A 24188-nucleotide genomic window follows, 5' to 3' on the forward strand; every position below is an offset into this window, starting at 1 on the left:
GGCAGAGTTCCCCTCTGCCTTTGCGTGTATGTGGCTCTTAACACTCCAATCAGTCTCGATACTTCCCGCTGGCTCCAGCCCTCCACACGCTGGGACACCTACACAGAACAACCACCGGCAGTCAAACGTCCCACAACAATATCCCCGATCTGACTTTGTCCAACAAGTGTTACTACGGTCCCATAGGGTACTCACACAGAAGGCAGAGTCCTCCTCTGCCCCTGCGTGTATATCGCCTCGCAACACTTGTGATCCCGGCGTGCTTGTGGTCCCCGATGCGTGTGCCGTCCTGTGCCCTGGGAACCTGGAGGGCAGAGTCCTCCTCTGCCCCTGGGAACCTGGGGCGGACCCACAGCTTCCCTGCTGCTCCTTCTCCTGTCTGTGTCGTTTTTCCTCCCCTGCTCCTTCTCCTGTCTGCCCCTTTTATTGTGCTCCAGCCACAGGTGCTGATTAACCTCAGGTGTGTTGATTAGCCTCAGGGGTTGGACATAGTCATGTGATGGGGTTGATCAAATGACAGCATGTGATTGATAAGGTTCATAAAACAAAAGCTAAAATGCACTGCAAAAATAAAACCAATACAAAACACAGCACACAATACAAAATAAAATACCATTTCACAGCAGGATCACAACAGTGGCCATTGGGGCACAGTAACAAAGATTTTCCAGAATCAGCTAAAGTACTCAATACTTAGTTTTTTGTTTTAACAGCTGATAATGTTGGATCATCAGACTCAAAGACTTAAGATTATTGACTCATTATCAACTAGTAGTGTAACCATTCATCTTGTTGAAATTAACAATAGGTTGTTGAGCTCCAGGCATTTACCCTAGTTAAACAAGAACCCTTCAAAGTGCTTATGACTCAGCTGCCTAATGTAAACGTATGTAACGTAATGCAAACTAAAAGAATCCTATATGATGAGAGCTGATCCTTGGCCTTCCACCCCACATCCTGCAGGTAAACGTTCATTGATGATGTCAGGTTTATTTAACAATGTGCAATGAAAGCAACAGGCTCAAACACTGCTCTTACAAAGGAGTCTCTGTCCAAGTCTGTGCGCCCCCCCCCCCCTTAGACAGCAGAGATGAGCTGATTTGTCTCCTCCCACTATGAGAATAAAGGCAAGGATTGAATAACTCGATGGAAGATACTTCAGTCTATTTAAAAAACTCATTTTTCAGAAACTGGGCAAGGTGACAATAATTGGCTTCACCCATTTAGCAATGACAAGTGTGTGTGAAATGGGACTGGGAACATAAACCACACCCAAACTTGACCTTTCAGCTTTCTGGTTCAGAGGCAAAGGAAAGTGAATCCAATTATTTCTGACCAGTTAACCACTAAAACAGAAAGTGACATTTCTCATCAGGGTTTTTACTCTTTAAGATCTTCCAAGTTCTGCAGATTAACAGGGTCACCATGACTAGTACCGTCACCAAGGACAGACTTTGATGTGGTGTCAGGAGTAAAATCCCAAAGTGCCGGATATAAGGAGACCAGTCTATGGTTCTTTCTGACGACAAATGATCTGAACATCCTGAAACTAAGAGTCACTGTACCATCTGTGATAATATTTAACCAGTCTGGCCCTCCTCCATCCCTGTGGTTTTGGTATTAAGTGTTAAGTTACAGAGTATATTCACAGTGGCACCGTGACCAGTAGGTGAATCATAAGATGAAACTACAGTTGGAAGGTAACAGTGTTGGATCTCCATCTAGTGGATGGCAGCGACTGAGACAGGGTGGCCAAGGCAGCATCTTAGTGGTGTATGTCACAAACCAAGAACACCGGTCTTCTATAAAGCAGGTTTTTAGCCTTAGTACACACATATTAGATTACAGCCTTATCAATCAACCATGGTCCAATATTAATGACTGCTAATTAACGAGTAGGCTACTTCAGATGCGTTTGCAAAATATGTATCTCTCTATTTAAACTTTTAAATTCATAATTAAATAAATAAAAACAACATTTTTAAATAAATAAAACTTTGATAAATAACAGACAAATATATAATATGGCCCTTAAATTGTAAAATATGGTAATATTATTATGAAATTTGTTTTATTATTATTATTTTATTATAATTAAATATTTCACAATTATTATTTTCTCTAAACTGCTCGGAATATACCGGCATTCTATCCGTACGCAGCGCCCCTCATTGGCCAGTTTAGGTCAGGTGATAGGTCAGTCATTGGCCAGTTTAGGTCACGTGACTATAACTAAACCTAACCCTAATTAAGCCTAAAAATTGTTGTGATATTGGGTTATAACCTAAACCTAACCATAACCCCAAACGCCACGTACGTGTACTTCAGTAAACGTACCAATAGCACGGGGGGCGACCGTACGAATACACTTTCTATCTCATTTTTATGACTTTGTATCCCACAATTATAATTTTGTAATTTGGTTTCCATAAACTTTTTTTTTGGTCTATTAAATGCGTTATTTATATGTTATCTGGTTTATATTGTATAATTTTCAGCATTATTTATTTTAAAAATAAACAAATAAATAAAATAAAAAATTCTTCAGCACTAGTCACGAGCCCGGGATACACCCGGAGCGTGACGTCACCGCGCTCTGACAAGCTGCTGGTGGCGGAAGAAAAGATGGCGGACCATGAAGAGCAGCTATCCGACGAGGAAAAGGTAAGAAGCCCTGATATAAATGACAGATCCGAGCTGGGAGCAGCAGAGGCTAAATATGATGTGTATTATACCCAGGTCTACCTCTGTACCCGGTGTGGACCGGGCTGGTGTTAGCGGGAGGTAAATCCCAGGCCGCGGGTTGCTCATATTATTTTTAGCTCAATTTCATCTGTGAGCCTTAAACGGAGGCTCCATGTACGGGCTGTGCTCAAAATAGAAGCCACGGTAAACACTCAGAAACCATCTGAGCGCACCTTTGGCTGTCCTATAGATTTATTACTGTGTCAGGGCGGCTGTCTTCTTCATGCTGAACTGTTTTCTGGAAGTTTTACTCCGCCCTGATGTCAGCAGCGGGGTTATGGAGGTTAGCCTAGCCACAGCGGGCTAACCGCCGGGCGCTACACGCCCCGATCCGGCTGTAGACCAGACACATTTCACCCAAACTTCACCACAAATGTCCGTGTTATAAATTGTATTTAAACCATTAAAATCCTCCCACTTTCCCAGCAGCCGGGCCACAACTAATTCACGGCAAACTCTACCTGAACACAATTTCTTAATATCAGACCCATAAAAATAGAAATATATACGATAAAGGTCATAATCTGATTGTTGTTATATCTGATTGTCTCATTGCTTACGTACAGCTTGTGTTGTTGTAAGATTTAGATTAAGTTAAAATCAGATGTTTTGAAACTGTTTGCTCCTCGAAAAAGTTCACAGACAAAGGATATTTTTGTATTAAAATGATTATTTAATATAAGGACATTTAATTATAGTATGTCAACAAAATAAAAGAAAGTAGTGGCTATCCTTACGGTTACCGAATCAATATACTGACATCCGATCCATAGGCAGTACCCCTCATTGGCCAGTTTAGGTCACGTGATTGGTCAGCCATCGGTCAGTTTAAGTCACGTGACTAAACCTAACCCTAAAAATTGTTCGATATAACGTAGGTGTACTTCGGTAAACGTACCAGTAGCACTGGGGGTTGTCCGTACAGCAACCATACGAATAGACACTTTCAAAAAAGATCCCATGAATAATAATTCATATTAACAGTGCTTTATTTTCTTATTGTTATATCCTAGTCCAATTTTTTCCAATACAAGTACTCAGCTTTGTGCACTCACTGGTAGGAGTACCTATTTGTGTAAATACAGCTGCTTTGATTCTCTACAAAATGAACTGTATTTGTCCCATTGTTAATTTATTTAAATTAAACCTCTTTTTTACTTGTGCTCGTACATTATATTTATGTAGGTCAACAGTCACAGGTTAATCTGTTACATTGAATGTAGTTAGTATACTACCAGCACGTTACAGTATGTAGATGTTTGACGTGTACAGTGTGTATTTACAACCCTGCTGTCATTGATTTACCAATACTGGTATGTCCTGATAGTGATACCACTGTCTATATCGGGACATCCTCATTCACCGTAAATAAATAAAATAAAATAAAAAATAAACATCTGAACTTTGGATACTGTCTCCAATCTGCAGCATAGAAGAGTAGATGTTGAGCCCCGTTGACACACTTTGCATCGCAAAGGGGAAATACAACTACACTTCCCAGACATGTTAGGCCTCAACTTCCCATTAGGCGTCATTATTTATGGTGGCAATAAGCATGTGCTAACTAACCTCCAATTAATGTTTAAAAAAAAAAAGAAGAAAATTGCGATTAATGCATGTTAAAATTAGAGATGCACAGAAATGAAAGTTGTTGGCCAAGCTGAAGAGCTGCTTCTCTGCTTTATCACAGCGTAGTCTGTTCATATTATCATTGCTCACCTTCTCCTGCTCTCAGCTTGTCTCCATCACTCTCCAAGCGCCGTGCATCATTTCTTGTGCACGCTGCTTTATTTTAACATCCAAGTAATGAGGATCGAGTACAGTCTAAAGCCGAATTAAATAATTAATGCTTCTGACACGTAGTGTGGATTTTTTGCAAGTGCGCTGCTAATGTCAGGCCACAGTGTGTCCGTGACGCTGAAACATTAATGGCACTTAAGAGTGAACTTTTCATTGTTTTCTAACCGTGGTCCTTCTTAACATTTGCCTTAGTGCTCAGATTAGGGCTGCACAATTAATCAAATTTTAATCATGATCACAATTTTGTTTGCCACAATTAAATTACCCTGATCAGCGGCAATATCTACATTCAAAATACCAACTGCACTCTGTAATAATGAATTTATTCCATTTGCCTTTGGTACTTTTTAAAATTTTGGGTTGATTTTTTTTTTTTAAATAATTTTTTTATTATAATTTTTATTTAAAGGTTAATTTTGTACTGTAATATAATATCTACACACATTGTTTGTTTAAAAGCACAGTTTTTTTTCCTAACATGATAAATAATTGTGACTATAATATTGATTACAATATTGATCAAAGTAATCATGATTGTCATTTTGGCCATAATCGTGCAGCTCTAGCTCAGATGCATTGAAATATGGCCGCTCTGCTGTGTTTTCTCGCATCATCTCAATATGCTGTTTTGGTCTGATTGTTTTGGTGAAAAAAAGTGTTTTTGAAAATTTTTGGTGACTGAATTTTCAGTGCATCACTAGTTAAATATATTATCGGTGTTAATAAGATAATGTGTCAACGCAGTATTAACGCGTTAACTTTGACAACTATAATATTTACAGAATAGGGTTGAGAGTGGGATAATCGTACATTTACCGAAGTCCATCATAGAGGGTTCAATTAATCGTGATTTAGATTTTAGCTCATTATACATAGAGATTAATTATTCATGTCAAAATCCTATCAAACTTGTAAATGGCTAATAGCACATTGGGTTGTTATTGGTATGATAATATTTGTAGCTTCCAGTTTGTTTATGTAACGGCCAGATCAGCCTGAGTCACGCGTATTTTTATAGTGTAGGAAATTGTCAGTGGTGTGACTGCAGCACTGCGCTCATCGACCCATCGATGGTTCAGAACTTCATATCAGAGCTTGGATGTAGTGGTGTGTAGCTGACTATTGCTGGTTTTTAATTTAGTACAATTAAGGTTTTGTTTTTTATAGTTTGATACCTGGATATTAGTGCTCTGCCATTAATCAATTTTAAATCATAATCAAATTGAATATTTAGGATGTTTGTGAATTTTTTTAATTTAATTTTTATATGCCTATTTTAGATAATTTATTCCTTAATTTTCTGTAGTTTTAACCAAAAAATCAAGTTTTCAATAAAACAATTTGAGTCGGTGCAGGGCTGGTAGCATGACACAGGCAGCTTTACACTGCGTTGAACTGAAACGGAAGATGCTCTTTATCTGCTAGCAGCTATCAGAATGATTTATTTTCCAGGTACACTTTAGAACAATACTAGGAATTTGACTTGGTAGTTGCAGCGAAAGAACACACATCAACACACCGGAGCAGCCATTTACGACGCCCATCGTCCATCTACAGAATGCAACAACAGCAGAGTTGCATTTTGTGCACTGATATCTGTCTCAACGGTGCATTAGTTCAAAATAATCTACCATCTGGTGTGAGCCTCCTACGGTTTCTGAGATGCAGCACAAAGAACCGATCCATACCTTTGTCTGACGCTGTGACACTGAATGAAAGTTGCTCAGTTTTCACTCAAAAGCTCTTTAATTGAATTATGAAAGCCAAACTAAACTTTTTCTCAGCTATAAATAGTTTATCAGTTTTTAATGGTCCATTTATCCATTTTCTAACTCACTCTGCTGCTGCCTATCTCCATCTTTCATTGGGTGCTAGGAAGGGGTACACCCCGGACAGGGTGCCAGTTCAATCTTGTCGTCCCGTAGTTAGATTTAAAAGCTGATATCTGATGTATCTGCCGATAATTGATATATCAGTCAATAGCCAATATATGTAATAAAGACATTGATATACACTGGATATATTGTATACTGTACATGAACACAAATTGTTATAATACCCCAAAATATGATTGAAGTCAAAGAAGAAAAACTTTACTGAGTTAAAATGAGGAACATTAATCAGTAACACAAGCTGTTTCTATTACCCTTGGAAATTTGCAAAATTTAAATAGCGCAATAAAAGCTGGTAATAGAAACACCTGAATTTTGAAAAAACACTGAAATATTGCAAAAAAGTTTTTGCGCTTTCATTCGGAGGAATTTCAGACGTTTTGATATTGAAATGTGTTGCAAAGGCGCCATGGAAACACTTTTTCCGCAAATACGTGTCACAGAACGTGACGTACTTGGTCACATGATCACTTCTCTCCGAGAAAACGTAGTGCGGTACGTGTAAACAGAAGAGGAGATCGGGACATTTCTAAGCATTATACTTTAAAGTTATTACTGCCACATTAGACGTGAAACAACAAAGGAATACAGTGTTATAAGGAGGTTCTGAGCGTCCATCTTTCTGCCGCAAAGATGAGATTTCACAGGAGTTTCTAGGCTCCAAAACAACCTTCAAAGGAAACACGTTCAAAGGACATTTTATACTTTGTCAACATTTAGAAATATCACTTTTATTTTATTAAAAACTGTAATAAAAACCCATTACGCTACAGTCAACAAAATGACTTTTAAGGACTAGTAATTAGGAAAAGAAAAACTCTGTTTCTGGAATACAATATAAAAAAACATTCAGAAATAAAGTTGCAAAAATGATAATTTACTACATGAAGAAATCACACATAAAAACAAAGTACAAACCCCAAAACACATGAACTTACTCTTCATGATTGATTGTGAACAAACCAGCAGCTTTTGTTTCGAATGTAATTGGTCTCCTTCCTAAAAATATCTGAAAACAAACTAAGATGTTTTGAGATGTTACAATTATTAGCTTTTCTTGCCCCAATCATGCTGAGTTCGTAGTAACATAATGTTATTTTTTGCATTGTTATTAACTATGGCCACATGCCTCAATATATTATAAACATGTTCATGTAACTCCACTGAGGCCACAATAATGGAATCTGTGACTGAGAGAAATGGTGCAGTGCTGGGACTGCTTCTGTGTTAAATACAGTGGGAGCTTATCTTTAGGGAAATCTTTCTAATTTTGTCTTCTGAGGAACATCCATCTGTTAATGTTGGTTGTGTCAGCATCATTCCCAAAATATCTGATTGGAAACCACACAATAAAAGTGTTTTCATTCGTAAATGATTAAATCGCCTGAAAGTGTTTCATCTCTGCAAGAAATAGTTCAAAGCCTTTTCACTCTCAGTGCTGCCAACTTCCTGATTGCAGCAGAGGAACCACACGGGTGTTACAGGAAGCCAATGTTACGCAATCTGTTAGATCTGTCACTTCTTTTTTTGTACTTAAAGAAAAAGTCCCTGAGCTTGTGTATCTTTATAAGCTTTCGTTTTGATGAAGAGGAGGCCATAGCGACTCTTGACTTTGTGCTATCTGCAAGTTGTCTAGTGGGGAAGAATTTTTTTTGTTTTGTTTTCTTTGTCGTTAAAAATTAAAGATGGTTGTATACTGGAGTTTCTCCAACATTTTATTAATGCATGAATCTGACACTCTGCCAGAATTTGTGTGTGTGAGGCTGCTGAAATTTGTTTAAAATATGTAATTTTACTTTAAATTACTGCCAGCGGATATAAATATTTAATTTGTGACACAATTTTTCTGCATTTTAGCTTAGGAGGTTTTGAATGCAGGCTTGTATTGGCTTGTATTAACTCTTATGTGCTCAATATTTCACGGCTTATTCGTGCTGCAGATGGACATTGACCCCTAATAACTGTCATATCCTATTCCAAGGAAAAGTAGTGAATCATAATTTTATAGACAATGCTAAAGATAAAACCAGCCCCAAGACATGCTGGAACCAAAGACAACTGATACTAAACAATATGATATACAGTACATTGCGATACATCGCAATATCAGTAATTACAAATTTCAACTTTACAAGTACAAGATGGTATGAAATACAATTTATTTAATTTTTTAACTTGCGAGAACAAGTAAATGGTAACTAACTTTATCCAAGTACCAAAATCAAAAACTAGTGGTATGTTCATCAAACTGTCTAATTACAGTTTTCAAAAAAAGTTTACCTTTAACTACAGCAAATTCTGATTCTGTTAAGTTTTTAAATAAAAAAAAAAAAAGAAAGTAACCACATACATTTATAAAAGTGCTCAGTTTAACAAGGTCTGATGTGCTTCACTGATACCTAGTGACCAAGCATTTATGTGCTATGTATATGTTAGCGCAATTAAATGTTTTTTTTCGTTAAAAAAAAACATTATATACATAAAATTGATTTGGACACTGTAATTCTTCTAATTTTGTCTTTGGATGTCTCAGTTTAGCTTTTTGGATACATTGCATAACATATAGGAATCATCTCTATCTCTCTATACTTAACTCAGTAACCTTCTCCCACTGATTGTTGAGGCACAACAGGGTCAAAGCTTGTTGTCAGCTCTAAACATGAAATTACAAGTTGTATAAATGTTGGTTCTCTGATGCTCCTCCAGACTCGGCTCTGCACACTTCACACAGTCCTCTGTCGACAGGGTACATGACGTAATCAAATCGATCATGTGATTCTACACAGAATAAGCCCCCTTTATATTCATACGAATGCTCCCCTTTGTTCTGCCAAATCCTAACTTTATTAGCACTGCAGTGCTAGAGTTTTGTGACTCAAGGGCAGGACTGTGTACAACGAAGCCACTCCTTCGTTGTCCGGGCAGTGTGTTTGGGATCATTCTTCTTTTGCAGAGAAAAAGCCCCAAAGCATGATGTTACCACCCCCATGCTCTACAGTAGGTATGGTGTTCTTTGGATGCAACTCAGCATTCTTTCTCCTCCTAACACGACGAGTTGAGTTTTTACCAAAAAGTTCTATTTTCATATGACATTTGCCCAGTCTTCTTCTGGATCATCCAAATGCTCTCTAGCAAACTTCAGAAGGGCCCGGACATGTACTGGCTTAAGCAGGGGTACACGCCTGGCACTGCAGGATTTGAGTCCTTGGCGGCATAGTGTGTTACTGATGGTAGCCTTTGTTACTTTGGTCCCAGCTCTCTGCAGGTCATTCACTTGGTCCCCCTGTGTGGTTCTGGGATTTTTGCTCACCGTTCTTGTAATCATTTTGACCCCACGGGGTAAGATCTTGCGTGGCGCCCCAGATCGAGGGAGATTATCAGTGGTCTTGTATGTCTTCCATTTTCTAATAATTGCTCCCACAGTTGATTTCTTCACACCAAGCTGCTTGCCTATTGTAGATTCAGTCTTACCAGCCTGGTGCAGGGCTAAAATTTTGTTTCTAGTGTCCTTTGACAGCTCTTTGGTCTTAATAAATATAAAATATAAACTTAAAGCACAGATTACAACAATAAAGCAAACAAATCTGTGGCTTTACCTCTTCAACATATCTAACTAACTTTACGTTTCATGTAAACCTATGGACTGCATTTCTTAAACACTCTGAACTTAACAGATCCATCTCCAGGCTGTCCAAAGAAACATGAGCATTGTGAAGGGATGACTAGTGAATTGTATAAGGATGTGGTGGTAACCAACTAGCCCCTCCATTTAAAATTTCATCAAAGTTTGTTTCAGGGTATTTGATTTTTGCTTTTAACAGCTACTCCTAATTTGATGTAATAACCGATAAACTACACAAAGGACCAAAAATTCTATTAGGGATTAATTAAGTAAAATTTTGTAAATAATTAAAATTTTCAATGTTTCAGAATCAGAAGTGTTAACAGTGAGCTCAAATATCAACCAATCTCTCAAGAAAGTGTGAGATTGTGCAGTTTTGCAAAAAATTTTGTAGCGCTAGATTTTGTGCAATATAGTTTTGTTTGTGTTCTTATGTCTTTCAAACATTTGCTAAAAACATAATCATTTGATAACATGTTTAATGGGGTAAAAAATGTTCTTCCAGAACATATAAGAAAGGGACATTCTGTGTTGTATAGCTCTTTTTGTTTCAGGAAGTTAATTCTGTGATTTCAATCAGTTTTTCAAAAGTTCTGTTTCAGAGCAACCATTTCTGTAATTTTTCTGTTTTATCAGCATTCTCTAATTTGAGGTAAATACTGACATACTAAAACTCCATGCCAAAGATGCTTGAAAGGGATTAAGGTAAATGTGTAAATAATTGTATCTTTCGATGCTTCAGATTTCAGAAGTCGAAACAGAGTACTCTCAATTATTGTGAGATCGAGCAGTATTTTGTAGCGCTATTATTTTAATCAGCTGTGGTAAATATGGTGAAAATGTCCCTGAACATGTAGTTGAGGCTGGGGGTATCTGTTCCATATATATATTTTTGTTTAAGGAAGTTAAATCTGATTTCCTTACATACATTGCTCTGCTGTTAAAATTCAGGGCAGTTTGGTTTGACACAAATTGACTGAGTGCATGGGGGCCCTGATCAATGACAGCATCTGATCAGCCATAGACTTTATCTTTACCTCAGGTCTGCAACTGTAGATAATGTCTTTCTAAATGATCTTGCTTGTGATCAATGGCGGTGTTTTTGCACCAACGTGGACAGCTATAAATGTGCTATGACTATATAATGTGCAATGCCAAGGAAGATATATTCAGTGAGCCCACACACATCCTGACAGGGAAACCAAAGGTTAAATGATCAAGTTGACAACAGGCATTACCGTATCAGACGAGCAACATCAATTGATGCCTGAAAAAAAGCTGTTAAGTTTGTTTATCCAGCATTGTAGCACGTGAAAGGAAGTGGCCCCGCCCCCGTCTGCTGTGCTCATTTATAGTCGAACCATGAAAGGAGTGAAAGCCAGTGCTGCCCACACATAGGAACTACATGTTTTTCCCCAGATGTTAAAAAGCTTTGTTTATGAAATGTAGTTGGTTTCCTTTGCAGTAAGTGGGTCACCATGGTGAACACAGGATTATACAAATGCAGATCATCTCTAATCTGCTACCATCTCTCTCTATTTCTCTCTCAAACACACACGCTCGCTCACTGTATTGCTCATTAGTATAAATCAATCCACAGCTTTGCAGCAGTGCCATAACTCTGTGCATCTTTTATCAGCGGTGTGTGTAAACCACACGCGTACATTTCTGTTTCTGATGCACCAGCTTGTGAGTCCTAAGGGAACCTGTACTGAAGCCAGTGATGGTGTGACTGTATATGTGCATGTTTGCGTGTAGCTGTCTGTGAGCACTTACTTTTGTCCTTATATGGTTGTAAGTCAGGAGGGATGGGCTGTCAATTAGACATGTGACCTGGAAACAAGAAGTGTGCTGCGGCAGCAGAGAGGTGGTGATGATGATGATGATGATGATGGAGCAAAAGTCAATGTAGAGATCTGCAGAAGCCTGACACTAATAATAATGTGCTATATGTTTTATTTCAATGCGTCATTAGAACATCAAAATTAAAGTAGCATTTAGGACAGAGAACTGATTTAAACTATTTGCAAATAATGACATTAAAATGTAAGATACCTGAAATTGAAACGCATACAATTTTGACTATAGAGGTCAATATTTTTTTTTTAATAGCAGAGAAATAAGGTGAAATACTGTGCTGCAAATAGGGATGTAACGATTAATCGTAAGGCAGTTAAAAATCGATTCATAGGTATCACGGTTTATATCGATTTTCTGAAAATTGAATCGCAGTACTTTTTTTAACCAGCAGAGTGTAGGCGGCGGGCGGAGTCTGCTTATACTTTCTTTCTGGCCACCTTCTACTCTTAAATATGTTAATAAATGATTCATTACCCCTTTAGCACCGAAAGAATATCTGTAATATTACTTGAATATCTGTAAAAGTCACGTTTTTCTATTAGCTCTGCCTGCTAGCATAGCTTCTCTTCTTCACTGCAAGATATCTGCATGCCAACCGACCACTGTATTACCAGCGCCCTCTGCTGGTCCAAACAAATATGACGTAAATCATTGCAATCACGGTTTTTTTTTTTATTTAAAGTCCAATTGTCAAAATACATTTTCAGTTGCACTTTTAAAAAGAAAAATAACTATTATGCAGTTTTGCATTGTTTATTATAGAACCAGAATTTAAATTAATAGGCTTCATTTTCATTTGTATTATTCCTTTATTTATTTCATTCAAGATTTATTTTTAGTTAAATTGCATTGTTTTGAATAGTTTATCAAGGAATTCTTTTGACAATGAAAAATAAAAGGAAAATAGTACCGTATTTTCTAGTTTTTTTCCCAAAAAAAAAATTTGTCTACAGTCCCATTTTGTAAAATAAATCGTGAGAGAATCGTATCGTGAACCCAGTATCGTGAATCGAATCGTATCGAGAGTTGAGTGAATCGTTACATCCCTAGCTGCAAATAAACTGAAACATTAAAATAAGTTAATCCGTTTTGTTTCTAGTAAATGCATTATTATTAATTAACTGAAGATGGCCCATATTTTTATTTTACTGCTCAGTCAATCGTGTGAAATTTTATAATATTGTGAACGGATGGGCTTCATTATTTATTCGCTTTTTTGTCATGTTTCATCACTGAATTCAGCCTTTGAATACTGTGATTTTGACTTTGATCTAATTGCATTGTGTGTTTACTGCTAATAATCTGTTTTAGTTGTTTACATTTCTTTTTTATCTTGCATATATATTTTTTTTCGGGTGCCAACTTGGGCTGGACGATACATATTTGCTTAAAATACCGATATACAAAATATATATCAATATTTTTTTTCAATTAAGTTTCACAGAAAGAGGATTCTTCTTAAATTACCACCAGCTATACATTAGCAAGATGTGACCCACTTCAGTTTATGTCACTTTAAGGGACAGTACATGTGAGTGAGTTGTGTCGCGTGTAAGGAATGGATGCCTGCATTGGTAAAATTCATGGTTGCATCAAGTTTTCATCCATCCATCCAATTCATCCATCCATTTTCTGACCCGCTTGTTCCTGTTTTCAGAGTCGGTTACAATTTTTTCATATTGTATCCTATATTTTGATTATTAGCAAAAACATTTGTTAAATTTGCTGCAGTGCTTGTAAGGAATACAATAAATCATCTGCTTCTAGTACCATACTGAATTGCAGCTACTTATTTACTTGTTAAATTTTTGATATAATTTCTTTGCATCATGTTGAATCTCATCGTATCACATTGTACCACATTGTGTATAATTATCAAATCAGTATCGAATTGGGGGAAAAAACAGGTGAATTGTAATGTATCGCCAGGGGGTTCAATGTATCACTAATGTATTGTATAGAAGGTAGTGTATCGAGGTGCGTATCAAATTGTTGTCCGTGACGTAGATTCACAAAGTTAGTAGCGTCGCTCGTTTCAGGGCAGGAGCCTGGACAGACTTCATGGTTTCGGTTGCAGCAGCAGTTAAAAAATCTCTTCCTGTTGTAGTTTATGAGACTGTTGGAGATGCTAGAGGAGATTAGAGGTGCTCCAACCTGTAGGAAGAACTGGTTTTCTGCATCCATTGTTATATCTCACCCAGCGCTAATCTTTACCTCTGATCAGGGATTGCAAATAAAAAGAAGAGAACATTTCCTTCATAAAGAAGCTAAAAAATGATTTGAATTACAGCTTGAGTAGGACATTTGTGCTCAGTCTGTCCAATCGTTTAACCTTTCTCTATCTTTCACTGAAGGTACGCATAGCAGCCAACTTTGTCATCCATGCCCCACCAGGAGAGTTCAATGAAGTGTTTAATGGTGAGTACAGTGACATTTGTTTATTGAATCTTTTTTTAATAAAAAAAAAAAAGTCAGATTTTGATTTTTTTTTTTTAGTTTTTATTTCAGAATTCTTAGTCAAATTTTCTGATCCACAAATCATTGTTTGGGATTTAGAAGAACCCCCAACATGAAGTGAGTTAGTGCTGCCGCAAGGATTTTAGTAATCTATGTGTAATCAGTAATAGTAATCAATCTTAAACAGAGCAGGACATTAGCTGGGTTTAGACTGTTGTGAGTTGTTTATAATCGAAAATACTTGAGTAATTATATATCACTGAAAAATTACTTTGGTAAAGCTTAGATTGTTTAAAGGTATCCTCCACTGTTTTTACATATGTGGCCTAAAACCTTTGAAATGTCCTCATTAAAATATTTATGCGGAAAGTGGATAAAAACAGTTGTGCCCGGAAAAATAGTCTCTGACCACAGGGGGCGACAGTTCCAACTCTGCAGTTTGGTAGTAGACAATGAAGCAGAGAAGAAGAGCTCTCCTAAGGGACCTTTACTCTCTCTTTAACAGTGCACAGCTGATGCTCTGGTTGCTGAAGTTAGAGAGTAATAATCATGGACTGTTAAAGACAAATCCTGAGGATAGAAGTCCTTTTACTTTACTGTTACTTTTGATATTTTAGTACAGAGAATAACTGCTCCTTTAAGGCTTTGACTCAAGTACTCAGCATAGGTGACTTTTACTCTTACTAAAATAATTTTTCAGTGAGATGCTTTTACTCTTATGGCTTTCCCATATTTATTATGATGGAAATTTCATCTGGTTTCTCTATTTATTATTATATTACTATTATTTATGTTTATAAAGTAAAGCAGACAGAATGCTGAAATCACTTCCCATTTCAATTTTTCATCTGAAACATGAGGATGATCATCGATACTATGAATAGACTATTTCACAGGCTGAAAGTTAAACATTTGATTCTACGTAATGTGACTTTTATGATCTTGATCCCATTGCTCTTCCATCACTTGAGATCATTTGATTGTAGAATTTTTGATGCTGCCCTGACTGATGATTTAAAAAAAAAAAAAAAAAAAAACACACACACAACAGCACCATCGTCTGGTGTCTTCCTGCATTCATGAATGTCATCACCTTAGGAGAACTCTCACTAGGCTGTGATTAGAGTGTGTGTTAGTGTTTATTCCTGTGACTTCACAGCTTTTTCCACTGATCTCAGTCTCTGTGTCAGTTTCACTACAGCTGGTGCCAATGTGCACCACTGTGACAGCTCAGGTTCTCACATGTAGTCAACAAACTCTCTAATGATCTGTTATTTCTCCTCAGACGTGCGATTGCTGCTCAACAATGACAATCTTCTCAGGGAAGGTGCAGCGCAGTAAGTCTCTCTCCTTGTGTTTTACTGGCCTCTGATAATAACTGTTTAGACTTTCCCCAACACTATCTGACAATGCAACAATATTGTTCATAACAGCCAATTCAAATAAACCACACACTATAAACAGGTTTTAATGTTACATACTTGATGGATTTGTTCGAGGCGGTTGAGAAATGCATTCATTAAAAAAAATAAAAAAAAAAAAATGAGGAAATCCTTCCAGAACATGGACCTCACAGTCAAGAATCTCTGAGGCTACTCTCAGACCAGGATATACCTGCACTCCTCTCAAATAGTGTAAAACTAACTTTAACACCTTCAGTTGTCTCGGTTTGCATTCAGACTAAGCTTTTTAAAGATCCAAACAGACAGAAAACTCCTATCAGTTATAAGAGTCTGTTAGTTTTTTATTTTTTACATTTAAAAACAAACATGTACGCTAAGGGTGCACCGATTGATCGGTGCATCTGTATCCTATCAAATTACCGTGGCTACATGCACTATTTGCTTGATTGTCAGTCGTATCTGGGCGTGTTATTTACAGCTATGGATAGTCCGATTCCAGCCGAGCTAGCCTGTTTACATGCATTTTTTTTTTTTTTTTTTTTTTTAAAAAGGATTTTTTGGGCTCTAGTGGCCTTTATATGACAGTTGCTTGACAGGAAGGGGATTAGAGAGAGCAGGGAATGACACGCAGCAAAGGGTCCCAAGCCGGGAATCGAACCTGGGACCGGCTGCAGGTGAGGAACTACAGCCTCCATATATGGGGCGGGCGCTCAACCCACTGAGCTACACACCACCCCGTTTACATGCATTTTTAAGACATTTATAGCTGTAGGTGAACGTACTGACAGTTTTCTGCCTCTATCCATCAGTCACCTATAGAGTCCCTCCCTAAATCACCTTCCCCCAATCCTCTCTGCCTGCTAGCACATGCACACATCACACAGACTTTTCAGGAAGTTGAACACTGGCTCAGTTTAAGAGAGCTAAAGGCTTTGATTGGTTCCTTATTTGCCTTCCAACATGTTTAGTAACTTACAGATCAATTTCCCACTGATTGGAGATTCCAGATCAAAGGTTGTTACGTGTTAAATCAGGAGTTCTGCTGTGTGCTTTATAAGGCTTTGGTCCTTGTGCATCAAATCCAGGTTGGGGTTCATTTCCACTGATTAATGTAGTTATCTCTCTCTCTCTCTCTCTCTCTCTCTCTCTCTCTCTCTCTCTCTCTCTCTCTCTCTCTCTCTCTTTCTCGCTCTCTCTGCAGTGCATTTGCTCAGTACAACTTGGACCAGTTTACTCCAGTAAAAATCGATGGATATGAAGAGCAGGTGAGCTCACACTTCGAAGTTTAAAGCACAGGAGCCAAACTCATTTTACTTCAGGGGCCACAAACACCTCAGTTTCATCATAAGTGGGCAGGACCAGAATCATCCTGACATTATTTAAGGGTAAAAGTGCAAGTTCCACATGTTTGAGCCCCAGTCTTACTAGTTGGACTGTAAATCACTTACGGTTACACGTGTCTGGTACTGAATGGCTCCTAATGATGAAAGTTTTCACTGTACTTGATCCTGTGGGCCTTGAGTTTGACATGCATGGAAATCCCAGAACTCATTATTTCCAGTTTCCCTCTCACCAATAGTCCCATTAGGATAATCAAAGGTGTTTCCTCTAACCAGGATCTGTCACTTCACACGTGATCATTTATACATTTTCAATGCACTAACGTCTTTGATTTGAGTGTCTTAAAGAATTTGACGCGTCTAATTTTAGTGTTTTTCCTCTTTGGGATAATGAAGGATAACTTGTTTTATAGCACAGTCTGTTTGTCATTCTCTGAGAAGCCAAACACGACTAATGGTGTGTGTGTGTGTGTGTGTGCGTGTGCTGTAAAGATGTCATCATGTTCCTTTGTTGTGGGAAAGTTTAATGCCGCACCCTCCAATCTGTATTTTGTTTTCTTTCCCGTTGCTAAGTATGCTCTTCCATCATACTGCTGCTTCTCTTTTGTTTCTGACTCTGCATTTTGTTTTTATTTGTTATTCTGTTTGCTCTTCTCACTCTGTCATCTAATTGTCTTCTTTTCTTTGTGATCCAGGTCTTAATCACAGAACATGGAGACCTGGGGAATGGCCGAGTGCTGGACCCCAAGAACAAGATCTCCTTCAAATTTGATCACCTGAGGAAGGAAGCCAGCGACCCGCGGCCCCATGATGGAGACGCCTCTATTGAGGGCTGGAGGAGTGCCGTGGACTCGGCCGTCAGGGCCTACGTCAAGGAGCACTATCCCAACGGAGTCTGCACTGTACGTCCAAACACCTGCTGTGGAAATGAAACTGTCCATCAGTTTAGTCCTAACCTCTATAACAGGGCTCTCTTTTATCCTCTAGATCTGTGTTTCTCAAATGGGGGTACGTAGTGGCACAACAGGGGGTATTTGAGAAGGGTGTCAAACTAATTTTAGATCAGGGACCAAATACGTAGCAGTTTGATCTCAAGTGGACCACAGATTTTATGTGGGAAAATTAGTCATTTCAACATTATTGTGCCCTAGTTTGCAGTTCTACGTTTATATATAAAATAGAAAATATGTAAGAAACCGGCAACATCCAAGCAATAAGTGACAAATATCAGTCCCAACAAGGAAATATTATTTAATAACTTAAGGAAAACTAAAGGATTTTGTAAGTTTTTTTTTTTTTTAACATTTTAAAATAAAAAATGACTGCATTAATGCGATATAAGCACAGGGAAAACTGTGAGCCCCTGCAAATATTGTTGAGTTTCATTCACACAATGATTAATGTTTTCTCCGTATTTTTTACTTTTTCTTGCGGCCCAAATTGGATGCTCCAAAGAGTTGGATTTGCCACGAGTTTGACACACATGATCTAAATGATCTTGATTAGAACATGATCTAAAAATACACTGGTCCTTCTCGGTCACACTAGGCAGGAGATGAGCAGAAATGATGGAAACTATAGAAATACATGTATTATGTATATTGAGCAAAATGTTGTAGTTGGACAAAGGGGGTACTTAGATTCAGGAATAAGAGAAAGGGGAGACTTGAGCCAAGAATGGTTGAAAACCACTGCTAAACACCCCTAATTTTCACACATTTTATTAAAACTCTTCTACTTATCAAAGTCATGATAACTCGCTGCTACTTCATGAAATGTTGTACCAACCATGATGTGCCAGAATTAGGTCAACATGTCATAAATACTGTAGCTATTACCCAGAAGCCCCGGCTTCAGTCCGTGCTCCAGGAAGTGAAGCTAATCAGTTTGTGTTTCATCTGGTTTTTTTTTTTTCAGATTTATGGGAAAACCATTGATGGACATCAAACCATTATTGTGTGCATCGAGTGCCATCAATTTCAACCAAAGAACTTCTGGTATGTTAACCTTGTAAAGAAAGGACTTTGTTCCATAATAATAATGACACATTTTATTTTTAGAGTGCTTTTTTGCAACTCAAAGACACTTGACAGAGCAAATAAAAACAACTTAAGGAAAAGCGACAAGTAGGACTTACTAATCAATCGGTTACAGCAGAGAAAAATATGTTTTGGAATGAAGTGAGGTGCGAGTACATCATTTCCAAAGGAGAAGGTTGAAAATGGAAGGTAGTAGAAGCCCCTAATGTCCCCTTCACATACCATAATATCTGTCATCTGTTGAGTCGTTTACTAAAACAAAGTGAACAAATGAGGACAAGGCTTTCCCTAAACTGCACCACTCAGCTGCTCCTGAGAGAGTTAATGTGATTGGATGATCACTGGATTGGACCATGATTACAGAGTTGTTTGATCTAATGATCCTTTAATGTGCTGGTGAATCTCCTGCCTGCCCCATGCCCACAGAGATTATTTTACACCATGAGCTATCGTCAGATGAAGGCTTACAATTTGCAGTTAAAAAAGTTATTTTTTTTTTTTTTTATCACACATTGTGGGTTCTGCTCCTACCTGCATGTCCGACTGTAAAAGCTTCTGCCTAAATCATAGGCACTGACCTCATGTCATTTCATTCTGCTACTGTTGACTGTTTACACTCACACAAACCATGAAACTACACTATTCTAAAGCTGTCTGAAACTTTGTTTTTTCTATTTAAATGCATACACGCTTCTAAAAATAGAAAACAGCTGATTCACATTTTACTCACTAGATGGCGCTGCTGGCTTTCAGTGAAATTGACAAAAGTTTCTATTGTAGTAACTTAGTTACAGGTGTTAGGGCAGAGGTAGCAAAATGACCAATCTTCAGTTATCAAGTAAAAGTATAGATATTTGAATAAAAAATGGCTCTGGTAAAAGTAGAAATATTGAAGTTGCTCCCTTACATGAGTAAAAGTAAAATGCTACATGCTATTAAATGTACTAAAGTAAAAAAAAAAAAAAGTAAAACACATTTCCCTTCAATAATAAGAGAGTTTTTAAACCAGTAAATTCCATATCTTTTATCTTTAAAGAACTTGTAGAAAACTGTTACACGGAAATACATTAAATCTGTTACCTTTGAACACCTGGAGAATTTAGCACTCATAATAAATACAATTTGTAAATAAAATGTTTCAAGAAAAAAAAAATGCACATGCTCCATAAAACCCAGAGCTTTGAGTTTAACATTTTAAAAACTTGAAAATGTTAACTATAAAACTAAGGGACTTGCCCAACATTTTTAATTTAGCCTCAAGAGAATCATGTTTTTCACATTTCTGGAATTGAGACGTGCCCTTTATGGTGTGAAAATGAGTCATGCTGATGAAAATCCTTTCACAAGCAGCGTCACGGTTGTTGGTTTGCATGTTTTTAGGTTGTGACGTCATCTTTTAAGATCTTAAAAGTAACAAGCTCATTTTAAAAATGTAAGGAGTAGAAAGTACAGATATGATAAAAAAAAAAAAAACAAGGAGTAAAATAAATAAATACTCATGTAAAGTACAGAAAGCATTAAAAAAAACATTTGGTGGGATTTGTAAGGTATTTTTTGTTTTATTTGGTAAAAAATCCATAATCGTCTTTGAGCATATTGTAATCCAAGTGTTCTGAGTGGACAGAAAACTTGGGATAAAATAAATAAAGCCACAAACACTGAGGAGGAACGGATCGCTTTTGCTTTGCTTTGCTCCGCGTCACTGTGGAGGTCCGCACCACACACACAGGGGGAGAGTGAGAACAGATGGGATGAATCGCGTGTAAACCAAGAGAAGCTTATTCAAGGTGAATTAATTTTATAGTCTGGATGCGCAGTGATGGTTGTCAGTCCACTCAGAGTAACTGAGATCGCAGCCCCCTGTGTGTGCTTGTGGGTGGGACGAGCCGACGGCAGCAGCCACTGCTCAGAGCAGTAACTACAGTGATACGTTTATTCATGTCAGAGTCTCTAAAACACCAGCAAAATTTTCAATAACACAAGATAAAGTCCATACATTTGTCACTCACTCTATATTGATCAGAATACTTGCTAAGAGCGTTCACAAAAGATGGGAGGTTGAGTTTCGGTTTCAAAACGGCGCGTAAAGAAAATTCTACAAACTGCAGCTTTAAGTACAGTAACAAAGTATTTGTACTTCGTTATTCGTCACCTCTGCAGGTGCTATTAAATAGTGCAAGCAGTGTAAACAGCTGACCCCAGGCAGAAAAAAGGTAGCCTTCTACATTCACCTCTACTATTGTTTTTGAAATAGAAGAAGAGTCAGAAGGACAGTGATGATGATGATGCTGTCATTCTTTATGATAACAGAACGTGTAGTGCTTTAAAATGATATCTGTTGTAAGGGCTGAAAAAAGCTGTCATCTTAATTAGAAAGCTTCATATTCTGTGAGGCTTTGAAGAACAGACGTGTTGTTTTACTGCCTCTGTTTATTTTCAGTCTGAATTCAATTAAAATGTCACATTATTCACACGTCTTTGCTGTGACGTGTTGCAGGAAACGTGTATTTAAAAAAGTGGATCTTTGTGCAGGAACGGACGCTGGAGGTCAGAATGGAAGTTCACCATCACCCCATCCACCACTCAGGTGGCAGGAATCATGAAGATTCAGGTATGTTTTTTTTTTTTTATTTATTTTTCTAGAAAAGAAACGGTAGATATTAATGAACATATGTAACTAAATATGTCGGATTTTAGCCACAGGCTAATTACCATCTGTTGTCTGTATGAAGTGGAAATCTCTCCCCGTGGTTTCCCATCCTTTGTCAGCATATTCTGTGTGTTGAATTTACACAAGTCTAAAAATGGAGGTTAACTTTGGCTTTTAGGTGGCCCTCGGTTTAACTTTGTACAATCCCTAAAACAGATACACAAATTGTGTCCAAACACACAAAGTAACAATTAAGAAAAAGAAATTTACACAAAATTACAGAAAAAATAATGAAAAAACAAAAACACACAAAATGACTCAAATACACTTAAGGATAAGAATACTACACAGAACGAGCAAAAACATAACAACAATACACAAAATGATTCCAAAAAAATTCAAAATAACAAGAAAAATACCCAAAATGACAGAAAAACACTTTAAATATGCAGCTGTTGTTTATATAAGAGCCTGTGAGTGACTTGGACACAGAATGTAAAACGAGTAAGAATGGAAACATTGTATCCCCGCTTTCTCTTCCCTGACTCATCACATGGTCTGCATTAGCCTGAAGTCTGATGTTTGCAGGTCCATTACTATGAGGATGGAAACGTTCAGCTGGTGAGCCACAAAGAGTTTCAGGACTCCATGACAGTTTCTGTGAGTGTGCCTCAAACTCAGAGCTCTCATATTGTGATTGTAACGTGTTGGTGTAGTTTACGACTGAATAGTTACTGATTTACTCATGGCTGTGTTTTTTTTTTTTTTTATTAGAATGAAGTTTCAACTGCGAAGGAGTTTGTCGAGATCATGAAAGCTGCAGAAAATGACTATCAGGTAGGATGTCAGTGTCTGCTCATTACAGCAGAAATAACTGAAACGGTGTGCGAAAAAAAAATACCTTGGACTCATTACTTGATCTAAACCTAGATTTTAAGAAGCATGTTCCCAGATAAAAGTACACACTTCTACAGTGTTTGGCTTTTTTCTTCATCGCCATCTGTTACATACTATTTTCCGGACTATAAAGCTCACATCTATATTGGCCGCATTCCAAAAATTTAGCCATTTTCCAAGGAAAATCCATACAAAGGTCGCATCGTCACATAGACCGCACTCTATTGGCTGATGAGGGTGCCCTTCAGACAACTCTGCCAATCTAAACCAGTGGGTTCTCACTGTAGCTGTTCCCACTCAATGTTGTTGGAAGCCAAAATACGGCGCTTAGGGGCGCTGCCATCTTGCAAATTTGACGTCATTTGGAGCCAGAGTCTGTGCAGTATGGTCCGCTCCTCGCTACCTGTCCCGGTCACGTGTCAGACTCTACTCGGGACTAACAGGCAGGCACACACACATCTGCAACGCGGGCTCACTCACGCACACACCCGCATTGTTTAGGCCGCAGGGTTTAAAGCGTGGGAAAAAATTAGCGCCTTATAGTCCGGAAATTACGGTCATTCCTTTGCAAAGTTAAAGAAGGGAAGCAGGCTATTTTTTAAAAATTAAGGCAGAGTAGAAAGTACAGATATTTGTGTAATAACATTTGCAATAAAATATCACCCAATAAAGTAAAGAACAAGAGTATAAATACTTAAGAAACGTAGAGTATTTGGACTTTGTGATGTCATCCAGTTTGACAAACACTTGAATTTGTGTAATTATGGGTTCTCTCCTTTCTTTCAGACGGCCATCAATGAGAATTACCAGACCATGTCGGACACTACCTTCAAAGCCTTACGACGCCAGCTTCCCGTGACGCGCACCAAGATCGACTGGAACAAGATCCTGAGCTACAAAATTGGAAAAGAGATGCAAAACGCCTAAAAACAAAAGAAACCAACCTGCTAAAAATCAACCAATCCTTCCTGAGTTCTGCTTCTCCCCCCTTCCCCTCCTCCTAACCACCGTTGCATGACTGGATAGTTGAATTGTCTTTGTATGAACAGAAAAAACCGACAAAGGACGTCTCCTAAGCACTTGTTTAATAACTGTTTACTGACGCTGTAATGATGAAGGTATCTGGGAAATCTCACCTGTACGACATAGGAACAGGGGTGAACACACGTATGCAAAAAGTCCCCTTAAAACAGCGTCACATGTGCAATATTGTCGTCATTTAGACCACGCCTTTGTTTGAATCTGAAGAAAAGCGGCTTGAACAAAGCCTTACTGTGAAAGAATCCTGACTGTAATAAATTAAAACTAAAAGTTAATTGACTCCCAGCAATGATCAGTGAATGAGTTTTGGTTCTCGCTCAGTGTACGTTGAGTCTGGTACGCCCCTCTCTCACACAGGCTGAAAACTAACACAATCACCCGTCGCTAACTACTGTGCATCAATAAACAGTATAACTCTCTCTCCTCAGTGCGTATTTTTACT

General features: G+C 37.9%; 1 protein-coding gene across 1 annotated transcript; it reads left to right on the forward strand.

Moving 5' to 3' along the window:
* The first annotated feature begins 1425 nt into the window (after nt 1–1425).
* On the forward strand, nt 1426–24169 carry LOC114464280 (F-actin-capping protein subunit alpha-2). The gene is made up of 11 exons (XM_028448326.1): nt 1426–1432; nt 2549–2664; nt 14274–14337; nt 15662–15713; nt 16981–17044; nt 17815–18021; nt 19037–19116; nt 21691–21769; nt 22397–22468; nt 22583–22645; nt 23492–24169. The coding sequence occupies exons 1-11, from the start codon at nt 1426–1428 to the stop codon at nt 23630–23632; spliced, it is 945 nt and encodes a 314-aa protein (XP_028304127.1). The 3' UTR covers nt 23633–24169.
* The last annotated feature ends 19 nt before the right edge of the window (nt 24170–24188 follow it).

This window comes from Gouania willdenowi, chromosome 6 (assembly GCF_900634775.1).
Source record: "Gouania willdenowi chromosome 6, fGouWil2.1, whole genome shotgun sequence".
NCBI classification, from domain to species: domain Eukaryota; kingdom Metazoa; phylum Chordata; class Actinopteri; order Blenniiformes; family Gobiesocidae; genus Gouania; species Gouania willdenowi.

Bases quoted from the DNA above. Each gene is read 5' to 3' on its own strand.
- LOC114464280 (XM_028448326.1), top strand. The intron at 15,714-16,980 runs GTAAGTCTCTCT...CTCTCTCTGCAG, and splicing joins CTCAGGGAAGGTGCAGCGCA to TGCATTTGCTCAGTACAACT. The intron at 19,117-21,690 runs GTATGTTAACCT...ATCTTTGTGCAG, and splicing joins TTTCAACCAAAGAACTTCTG to GAACGGACGCTGGAGGTCAG.